The sequence below is a fragment of the Piliocolobus tephrosceles genome, chromosome 6 (assembly GCF_002776525.5).
Source record: "Piliocolobus tephrosceles isolate RC106 chromosome 6, ASM277652v3, whole genome shotgun sequence".
Lineage (NCBI taxonomy): Eukaryota > Metazoa > Chordata > Mammalia > Primates > Cercopithecidae > Piliocolobus > Piliocolobus tephrosceles.
The window spans coordinates 76,394,301-76,405,650 of NC_045439.1; the positions used below are offsets into that span (position 1 = coordinate 76,394,301).

Consider the following 11,350-nt stretch of genomic DNA (forward strand, 5'->3'; position numbering starts at 1 on the left):
CCATTCTCCTGCCTCAGACTCCCAAGTAGCTGAGACTACAGGCGCCCGCCACCACGCCGGCTAATTTTTTGCATTTTTAGTAGAGACGGGGTTTCACCATGTTAGCCAGGATGGTCTCGATCTCCTGACCTCATAATCCACCCGCCTCGGCCTCCCAAAGTGCTGGGATTACAGGCGTGAGCCACCGCGCCCAGCGGCAAACATGCTTTTTAAATCGAGGCTGGAGTTTTTTCCACTTAAGACAGCTTTATTTTGATTCTTGATGTCTTTGTTTCTAAGGCTATATTTTTACCACTGAAATGAAGGTGAGCAATCCCCAGAAATCTAACATTGAAACAGAATAATTGGGTTTTGCTTGAAATGAAGTCAGCGGTACATAAATAAATAACTCTGGAGAGTTGGGAAATTATTTACAGTCTCTGTGAGCAGGGAATGTGGAAACTTGGAAGCCAGATAATTTGATTTCAACGAAACATACTTTAGGGAGAGGTGTTATCTTTTCTGCTTTCCCAAGTTTTTTGGTCCTAACCACAAATAAACATTAAAAAGAACCAAGCCAAACAAAGAAAAAGCCCATACAAAACAAAAATAAAACCCAAGACACCACTGCGCTATAGTCTGGGTGACAGAGCAAGACCCTGTCTTTTAAAAAATAAAATAAAACCTGAGGCAGAGGTATCTGATCAGCAATTTGCTAATTTATTCTCCTGCCAAGCAACTGAGCACCTCTAAAAGAGCAGATGGTAAGCTGACCTTGGCTGAATCTGATTAAAGTAAAGAAAAAAGAAAATAAAAGAAGAGACAGTAGAAAAAGAAGTCATTCACATGCTGCTCTTCCATTTATGACTTTATGCCAGTATCCCAGTGGAGGGATCTTACATAAATCAGGAACAATATTACCCATTTAAAAAAATAGTGTCCTCCCTCTCTGCATTATTATATTTTGTGGATAACTAGCAGATTGAATTAGTTCTATGGTTAACTAAATAGGAATTGACTATAAAGAACTAGTTTGGTGAAATACTTGTTTTCTTGTTTATTGATCTTAGAAAATGGAGAATTTCAAAGACAGCGTATTTCCCTAGACTTTCAGCCAGTTTTAGTAGACTTTTAGCAAAGCTATGTGCAAACACTGTCTCATTAACACATTTTTATATTTGTAATCCCTGGCAGAGCTTTACCCACAAACCAAAGCTGACCAAGGTGTTTTACCAATTTGTTCGAATTGTTCATTCAGATACAAAGACTATAGCTCAAAAGCAAGTGAAGCTTTTCTAGAAACTACATAATTTTTTCAGGTCAAGATTACATATATCATCTCATAAAATACCATGGTATCCTCAAAGCCCAAATATTTGAAGCAGATACTGAAAGAAGGGAGCAGGAGAGAAATAGGTGTTATTTTAATACTTCCAAATATTTCAAACTATCCAAAACAATTGTTTTTTGGCCTGGGATTTTTTTTGTTTGTTTCATTCAGTTTCATGTTGTAGCACTTCTAAGAGTAGCTGAGGCAGACCTCACACAACTAAACAGAAATGGCTTCAGGTGGAAACATCATTTCACTGGGTTCACTGTGACGTACTCTAATGCAGTAGTTTTCAAAGTGTGGTCCTTCAACAGGCAGCATCAACAAGCCTGGGAACTTGTTAGCAATGCACCTTCTTGGGCCCCACCCTGACCTACTAAATGAGATAGTCTGGGGTCGGACCCGCAATCTGTGTTTTAACAAAGTCTGCAGGTGATTCTGCTGCACACTTGAGTTTGAGAACCACTGCTCTAAGAACTAGACCATAATTACTTTTTTATTTTAATTCTCCTGGTCTATTAGGCTTTAGTCAGCCAAATTTAAGTGACTATGATATGTTCTTGATATGTTCTCATTTTAAAAATCAGTACTTGAGTCACTTTTACAACTGGCTGCAGTCTCACAAATATCCTGAAGCGCTGGTGTTTGGGTTTGCGGGTAGGGACATTTGCTGCTGCTCTTACATTTCCCCACACAGCCACCTGCCTTCCAGCTCTCCCCAGCCCAGGGTCTGCCTTCCCCATCACCTCTTTCCCTCAGCAGACAGGTGAAGTGACCCGCGGGATATTTATCTAGAAGGATATCTACCTGCTACCCAGGATCTAACACAGTGCCATGCTTCTCACCCTAGCTGTACCTTACAGTCACCCAGGGAGATTTTCAAAGCCCCACTGCCTAGGCCACACACCCACTTTTAGATCAGAACCTCTGAGGATAGGATCCAGGCAATAGTGGTGTTTAATACTCCCCAGGTGATCCCAGGGTATGACTGAGTTTGAGAACATTCCATCTAGAGAGGGGGTGGAGGAGGAAGCTCCTGGGGCAGGAGGGCCTCTCCCCGGGGTTAGGGGAAACAGCAATGCAGGTTTGGTTTTGTCTTATGCTGAGGTGGTGGCGGTATAAGACTAGAATTGGTGTAAAGAATGATGGAATTGAGAAAGGACCACAGTACTAGGATAGAAATCATTCTGACATACTAGATATTTCGATGCTAGATTCTTGAGTCTCCAGAAAAACTCCCTGAATTCCCAAAGACAATTCCCGAAGTGGTTGCTCGTTACAGTGGGGTGGCATCTGACCACTCCGCTAGTCTTAATTAGGAAACTGACTCCAACAACCCCGACCAAGTCAGGCGCTCGTGCACGCAGAGACGCGGCCACAACCCACCCACCCTATCCCCAGCTCTCCCAGTTCTTTCCTTTTCCTGTCCTCTCAGGCTTTTCACTTGTTGGAGTCTTTGTGTTCTCCTTAATTGCCTCAGAGCAGTTCAATTTTGTTGTTAAAGGCTGAGCTCCCCGCGGGAATAGGACATGTTTGTCCCCATCTCCTTTCCTTGCCTGCTCTTCAAGTCCCTTCCAGAACTCCCCGTACCTCTTGAAAAGACCCCACTGGACCTCAGAAAGCTTTTTATTTTTATTTGAATAGTTTGCCAGATTTTTTTTTTTTCTTTTGAAAAGTTTGAGGTCTGTAGTCATTACAACTGTGTAGAAATTATGGTCCAACTTTTCCAACCAGCTTTGTCCCAAAGTAATGGGGGCTGCAGAACTTCAGGGGAGAAGTCAGGCATGTGGGCTGCGGTGATGCCGCCTGCGCCACTGGGGGTGTCGAGGCACGGTCCATCTGGTGAGATGTAGATGATGTGTGCACCGTTCTTCCCCCAGGCAGCTACCCAGGCAGCTGTGCTCTAAATTAATGGGGTCTGTAGGTGATGCATGACACTGTATGTCCATTATATGTCCCTAGATTAGTTTTTGTCATGAATACAAAAAAAATTTATGTAGCACTTATAAAGGGAAATTAGCAATTAGCATGCTAATTCGGGTTCTATTTGCATATCTGTTAGCAATTAACATACTAATTAGGGTTATATTTTTACGTCTTAATGATGTGCAAATTTACGCATCATTTGCGAGGGTTTCCTTCATTTATTCTTTGAATATACATTTACTGAGAATTTATTATATACTAAGCACTGAATGATTCTAAGTTGTAATAGTCATTACTGGCTCTTCATCCATTAAATATTTATTGAAAACTTACTATGTATAGCAGCAGGTATTGTTCTAAGTTCTGGGAATAGAGCAGTGAAAAAACCAGCCAAAATTCCTTTACCTCATGGAGCAATATGTTGTCACTAGGTCATCAATAAACAAGTAAAATATATAGTGTATCAGCAGAGTGACCAATTGTTTCAGTTAGCCTGGGACCAGGGCCTTTTCCAGGATGTGGGACTTTCAGTGCTGAAACTGGCATAATCCTGGGCAAAGCAGGATAACTGGTCACACTGTTATGAGGCAGATAGGTATTACATAGAAAAAGAATAGGGAAAGCGGATGGGGGAGGACGAGTTGTAGAGACGCAGGTGTGATTGTAAATAGGTGGTTCAGGCAGCCCTCACTGAGAAGACAGCATTTAAATAAAAACCTAAAGGAGATGAGCAAGTAGCCCATGCAGAGACCTGGTGGAAAAGCATTCTAGATAGAAGGAACAGCAAGTGCCAATGTCCTAAGGTAAGAGCCTGGGTGGAAGAACACAGGAGATGAGATGAGAGAGGCAATAGGGTACCAAATCACGTCAGGCCTTGCAGGCCATTGTAACAACTCCAGCTTTTACCCTCTGTGAGAAAGGAAGCCACTGAAGAATTTGAGCAGAGGAGTGACGCATGTGACTCATTTGTGTTTCACAGAATCATTCTGGCTGCTCTGTTGATAATAGGTGCAAGAAGACAAGGGATAGGACCAGAGAGACCAGTTAGGCAAGAGGTGATGGTGGCTGGTCCAGGTGGTAGCAGTAGAGGTGATAAGATATGAGGGAAAATTCCAGACATATTTTGAAGGCAAAGCCAACAGACTTGCTGACAGATTGGATGTAGGATGTGAGAGAAAAAAAAAAAAAAGTCAAAGTGCTGTCCAGTTTTGCATTGAATGGGGACATCATGTCCTAAGATAGGTGGAGCAAGTTGGGAAGGGGAGAGATTAGGGTTCCAGTCTAGACATGTTAGATTTGACATGCCCAGTTGACATCTGAGTGGCATGATTGAGTAGAGAGGACTGAACCTTGAGACCCTCTAGTGTAAATGGACAGAAACTAGCAACAGAGACTGAGAAGGAGCAGCTGGACCGAGAAGAGAAAACCAGGAAAGTGTGATATCTGAAAACCAGTTGAAGAATCCATATCAGGGGTAGGAAATTGTGAACCATGTCAAATACCACTGATGGGGAAAGGGAATGCATGGAGATTTCAGTACTGCATTTAGCAACAGGGAAGTCACAGGTGACCTCGACAAGAGCAGTTTCAATAGACTAGTCAGGGCAAAAGTCTGACCAGAGAAGAGAATAGGGGGGAGAAGAATCAGAGGCATCAAGTGTAGACAAGTCTTCCAAGGAGTTTGCCATAAAGAAGGCAGGAAATGGGACAGTAGCTGAACGAGATGTGCAGGCAAAGGAAATTTGATTTTTAAAATAGGAGAAATTACAGCATGTGAGTTGTAGGGGGAATGGTCAGTTATGGAGGAAAATCAAATGATTGTTGATGGAAGAGAAAGAAAGGGTGTGCTAAGTGAGATGTGAAGAGGTCCCTGGGGACAAGTGAATGGGTTGGCCTTGAATGGGGACATGGAATTTCCATTGTAATAGGAGGGAAGGTGGAATATACAGGCACAGGTCTGGGTCGTTGGGGCTTGTGGAGATTCTCTTAGAGTTGTTTCCATTTTCTTGGGAAAATTGGAAATAAAGTCTTCAGCTGGGGCTGAGTGGGGAGAATATAATAGTCACGTAGAAGAGTGAGAGAGTGAACGGGCTGGGGACTTGCAGTAGCATTGCCAGTGACACTAAGAGCCCACTTGAATTTAACCGAGACCTGACAGCAGGCACGTGTGTGCTCACGCACACACATGCACACACACGTGTGCACATAAGTGGTTTTTCTTTTTTCCCAGCCCACTTCAACTGCCAGGTGCAAACACAGAATAAACTCAGAGTTGGACTTAGCTGGAGTTGTGGTTTTACCAGGCAACCATGACAAAGTAAGAAGAGGGTCAAGGGAGTTGAGGATTCAGGGAAGGGTATTTTAATTTTAGACTGACAATAATTTCTTCCCAACTTTCTATTAAGAAAATTATCAAATGAGTAGGAAAATTGAAAGAGCCGTCCCCCCGACACACTTTTCCCCCTATGACATTGACCTTCTGAAGAGACCAGGTCAGCTATAAGATATCCCACATTCTGAATTTCTCTCACTGTTTCATCAGGATGTCATTTACTATATTCATCTATTCCCTGTATTTCTTGTAAACTGAAAATTGGGTCTAAAGGCTCAATTAGATTAAGGTTGCACATTTTTGCAATAACACTTCAATAGTACTAGGAACTTCATATCACATCACATCAGAAGATGAGTAATGGGTTGTCCCAGTAGCATTGATGTTAAATTTGATCACTTGGTTGGGTGGTTACAGTAAGATTCCTCTGTTATAAAGATTGCTTATCTCTTATAGTCACCTAGAATTTAAACTGGGTAAGTGAGGATATTAGAGACGTGAAGGACAGTGAAAAGGTGACAGGATTGATGGAACAGATCTACACGAGGCAACTGTTTTTAAATGTTTGTCACCAGCTGGGTGCAGTGGCTCACACCTGTAATGCCAGCACTTTGGGAGGTGAAGGTGGGCGTATTACTTGAGGTCAGGAGTTTGAGACCAGCCTGGCCAACATGGTGAAACCCTGTCTCTACTAAAAACACACACAAAAAATTAGCTGGGCGTGGTGGTGAGCACCTGTAATCCCAACTACTCAGGAGGCTGTGGCACGAGAATTGTTTGAACCTGGGATGTGGAGTTTGCAGTTAGCTGAGATTGTGCCACTATACTCCAGCCTGGGCAATAGAGTGAGACTCTGTCTCAAAAAAAAAAAAAAAAAGTCACCAATTATTCCATTAATTGCCTCCTCATCACTGTTGAACCTGCCCACAAGTGTGTGAGTTGTTTAATCCCAGAACTCAGGTGGCTTCCTTCTCATCACCTAAGAGCTTTCTCCCTGGCTACTTTTCATTTTGAACAGACAATGGGTCTGCCATCTTTGGAGATGTATTTTGTCTACAGTCATGCTTAATGAGGGATAATAACCCTAGTGACCAGACACCCAATACTGTGCCCTGTCCGTGCTGAGGTTGGGGACTCCGTTGGACTCTCCTCAGTGCTAAGAAATCCTCATTCTCCCAACTAATGAGTATAACACTTGCCTATGGCAGTGTTGCAGGCTGGCCCACAAGCCAGAACCAGGCCTGCCTTGACTGCCAGGAGGAGCTCTGGGCTGGGGTCCTTAGTTCATCACTGACCTTCTGTTCTTCACTTCTCTGACTTACTCTGGCTAGATCAATCCAGCCTACTTTTAGTAAGTGACCTTGTTTTAAATTGCTCATCTGTGGCCAGTCACACATCCCTTGCTTTATCACTTCTGCCTGATTAGCTTTGTCCCTGACAAGCCTGAGCTTTGGATTCAAAACAGCTGAGATGTTGGTGCCCCCTAAAGGATACATGAATTTTAAAGGTTGACTCTTCGTTACTAATAACTAGCAAATATTTAGTTGGGTTTGTTTTATGTTTAGAGTTTCTTACTCTCTTTTGAAAACTGGTTAGCAAGTTCTTAAATGAAATGGACAGGCCAATATGATTAATGCAGTATACAAAAGCCCTAGGGTCAGAGCAGAAAAATAGTGTTTGTCCGTGAAGTGTTTAAAATTTTTAGACATGAGTTTGTGAACAAAGAATATATAAATTACTTAATTTCTGCTTTAATTATGGAATGATGGAGGGGAAGGTAAGTAAAGCTAGAGTTTTCAAATATTTTAATTAGTAAGAATTTCATGCTTTCCTATAGCCTAATTTTTCTATATATGACAAAATTTGAAGTGTCAGACAAATTAATTCTCTAGAATACAAATGGAAGCATCTGTATTTTTATTTTTTATTTTTATTTTTATTATTTTTATTTATTTTTTTTTGCTAGGGAGAGGCAAACATATCTAAAACTTAGGATTATTTGATGAATATTATCTGGAATCAGATCAAAAAAATATTTAATGGTGTTTTTATTTGAAAATAGGGGATTTTTCCTGAAATAAATATCAAGTAAATAAGTTATTTATACAATAACTCTTTTTTTTGAGCTAGGATCTTGGTCTGTCACCCAGGTTGGAGTGCAGTGGCATGATCATGGCTCACTGCAGCTTCAACCTCCAGGGCTCAAGCTATCCTACTGCCTCAGCCCCCCAAGTAGTTGGGACTACAGGCACACACTACCATGCCCAGCTAATTTTTGTATTTTATATAATAATAATCCTGTTCTAATTTCTTGACACTACCATTATTTCAGAGGCTTACTTTTAAAGCTTAAATAGGACTATGGAACACATCACAGACGTGAGAGCTGGATTAATACTTAGCCCACAACCTAATCCGTTGAACCAGAGTAGCGCTTTTTAGGCCTAGAGTCCTCTGGGAAGGTATTTCAGCAGGTAAACTGAACAACCTCACTAAGGCAAAGGTATCCTTTTAGGAGCCAAGTGTCAACTAGGAGATGGAGGAGCAAGAGTCTCTCCAACCTGTCTGAGAACCAGTTGCAGATATTATACTAACCACTTCTAATCTTTGAGGGTTATGTATTCTGAAAACCTCCATAGTAGGAGAATTTGCATTGTGAAACGAAATTTTGGGAGACCAGAGGGGAGGGAGGACCAAAGCTGAAATTAATACATGAAATTTTGTATAAATATTAAGTTCACCAAGAAAGTAACAACAACATCTGAAATCAAGATAATACCAGTGACATCTTACGCATCTTGAATTTGCATAATTGAGCATCATGCAAATTGTACTATCTCATGACTCATCACATCCTATGTCATGGGAGAACTCTGTGACCCTGGAGACTTTGATGAGTCATGATGGAATGCAGAGCCCCAAAATAGCTTCCTTTACTACCGCAGTGAACTTTGCATGCCAGCCCAGCCAGGCCCTGGCCAAGCTCAGGGCTAGAAGAAGTGCCCAAGGAGATGTTTTTCAAGCCCTGACTGATACTCCACTGGAGAGGGCAGGCCTGATCAGAGACTAGAGTTGGGTGGTACTAGGCAAAACTGCTGGTTCCAAAATAGGAAAACAAGACTTTGGTAATTCCACAAACTTCCAATTCTGTGACTCACTCTTGCAGTGGGTGGCACTTTGTGGAGTGAGGCTGGGTGAGACCTGGGAGGCTGGAGGTTCTTCTGGCTCTGGTGGTGTGGAGGGTTCAGCTTCTTAACAGTCTTGAAGCTCTGACTCCAGTAGTGGGTAGTATTTTGGGGGAGGTTAGAGAAGAAAGAGAAATAAGGAATGGTATGTGGGTATGTGTGTGTGTTTTCTATCTTTGGTGTTAAACAGGGAGTCAGTAGGTAGAAATGATTCAACTGGAGAAGGATGTCCTCATGCTAACAGAAGTGTTTATTCAACCTGAATACTAGAAATCATGCACATTGCATTTGGAGCGACATGCATTTGCTAAGAGAGCTACCTCCTAGTCAAAATGTACCACCATGAGTTCTGCTGACCCTTAAAAATTGACATCAAGGTTTCCTTTCTTTTCAGGTCCTCAAGTATGTTCCACATAATGAAGCACAATCATTACAGCTCTCGGTTCGGCAGCAAACTTGGGCTGCAGTGCATCGGTATGCATGAGAAAGGCATCATATTTAACAACAATCCAGATCTCTGGAAAACAACTCGACCCTTCTTTATGAAAGGTAAGCAGGTACTTAGCTACATTCTTCGTTTTTGTCTATGAATATGCCTTTTTTGAAATCATATTTGTTAAATATTTTATTTACTTATTTATTTATTTATGGAGACAGAGTCTGACTCTATCACCCAGGCTGGAGTGAAGTGGCACGACCTTGGCTTACTGTAACCTCCGCCTCCCGGGCTCAGGTGATCCTCCCACCTCAGCCTCGCAAGTAGCTGGGACTACAGGTGTGCACCACTATGCCTGGCTAATTTTTGTATTTTTTGTAGAAATAGGGTTTTGCCACATTTGAGACCAGGCTGGGCTCAAACTCACGGAGTCAAACGATTCACCCGCCTCAGCCTCCCAAAGTGCTAGGATTACAGGCATGAGCCATCATGCCCAGTCTGAAATCATATTTTGAATTATACTGCAATAAAGGAGGAAGAGCTAACATTTATTATACCTTTACTCTGTAGTAGCCATTGTTCTAAACACTTGAATGGCAGCCCCATGTGGTAAATGTTGTTATCACCTACAACTGACAGAAAATGAAGGCATAAAGAGGTTAAGTAACTTGTCCAAGGTCCAAACATTAGTAAATGATAGCCTGGAATATATCCCTGAAGCCTGTATTTCTTAATCACCACAAATTCTTTTCTTCTTATTGATATGCAAAGCAATTTTATAGGCATAAAGAAGAGATGAAGATATATATTTAGAGTCATTTCAGCTAAGAATTTAGCATGTCGGCCGGGCGCGGTGGCTCACGCCTGTAATCCCAGCACTTTGGGAGGCCAAGGCGGGCGGATCACAAGGTCAGGAGATCGAGACCACGGTGAAACCCCGTCTCTACTAAAAAGACAAAAAATAAAGCCGGGCGCCGTGGCGGGCGCCTGTAGTCCCAGCTACTCAGGAGGCTGAGGCAGGAGAATGGCGGGAACCCAGGAGGCGGAGCTTGCAGTGAGCCGAGATAGGGCCACTGCACTCCAGCCTGGTGGACAGAGCAAGACTCCGTCTCAAAAAAAAAAAAAAAAGAATTTAGCATGTCACCCATATGTTTGATTTAAACATGGCCAATGTGTTTGCTGAGTGCTTGACTGACAGCCCAGATGATTCAGCAGGAAGCAATTTGTGAATGAAATTAGAGAATTTTAGAACTGAGAGGGACCATATCTGTCACCTAACCTCTGATTTTCACAGTTGAGGAAATAAAGTCCCAATGAAGTTATGGTTTTCACCCAGGCAAAACAGGGAGTAATGAATGAGCTGAGACTCAGTTGCAAGCCTCCTTATCCAGTGATTTTTCTCCCTTTACCTCATCATGCTGGAAATGAAACTATTGGGGAATACATATGACTAACCCTTGACATTACTATCAAGCATCAGGAAAGATAATCGTGCCCTAGAAACCTTGTCAGTGGTGAAATCTGGGGCTAGATGATTTTAGGTCCGGCCCTGTCTATTCACAGCCTTCCCTCCAGTAGCCCATGCTGTGAACCCAGGTAACCACCTTCCGTGTGCCTGCTAAGATGGGGAGAGCTATGCCAGTGCCTGTGCCCACTGGGTGTTGAGCCCAGCCTTCAGAGCTGCCCCTCACCAGGACTCAGCACAACTCTTGCTGTAGACCCCAGTGTATCACTTTCCTATTGCTGCTGTAACAAATTGCCACAAAATAAGTGGCTTCAAAGAACACATTTATCTCACAGTTCTGTAGGTCAGAAGTCTGACATGGATCTCAATGAGCTGAAAATCAAGGCATAGGCAAGGCTATGTGCCTTTCTGGGGGCTCTAGGAAAGACTCTTTGTCTTTTCCAGCTCTAGAAGCCAGCCACATTCCTTGGCTTGTGGCCCTTTCCTCAAGCTTCAAAGCCAGCAACAGTGGATTGAGTCCTTTGCACGTTACATCTCTGGCCCACCTTCTGTCATTCCATCTCTCTCTGGCTTTGACCTCGGCTTAGAAAGGTCCTTTGCCTTTTTTTTTTTTTCTTCTGAGACAGAGTCTTGCTCTGTCGCCCAGACCAGAGTGCAGTGGCGCCATCTTGGCTCACTGCAAGCTCCGCCTCCTGGG

General features: G+C 42.7%; 1 protein-coding gene across 1 annotated transcript in view; it reads left to right on the plus strand.

The window, feature by feature from the left end:
* LOC111552757 (aromatase) overlaps positions 1-11,350 on the plus strand; it is a 132,302-nt gene that overhangs the window by 105,725 nt on the left and 15,227 nt on the right. The window contains exon 5 of the mRNA XM_023227169.2: positions 9,147-9,301. Within this exon, the coding sequence (XP_023082937.1) occupies positions 9,147-9,301 (155 nt within the window). The remainder of the gene's footprint in view (positions 1-9,146; positions 9,302-11,350) is intronic.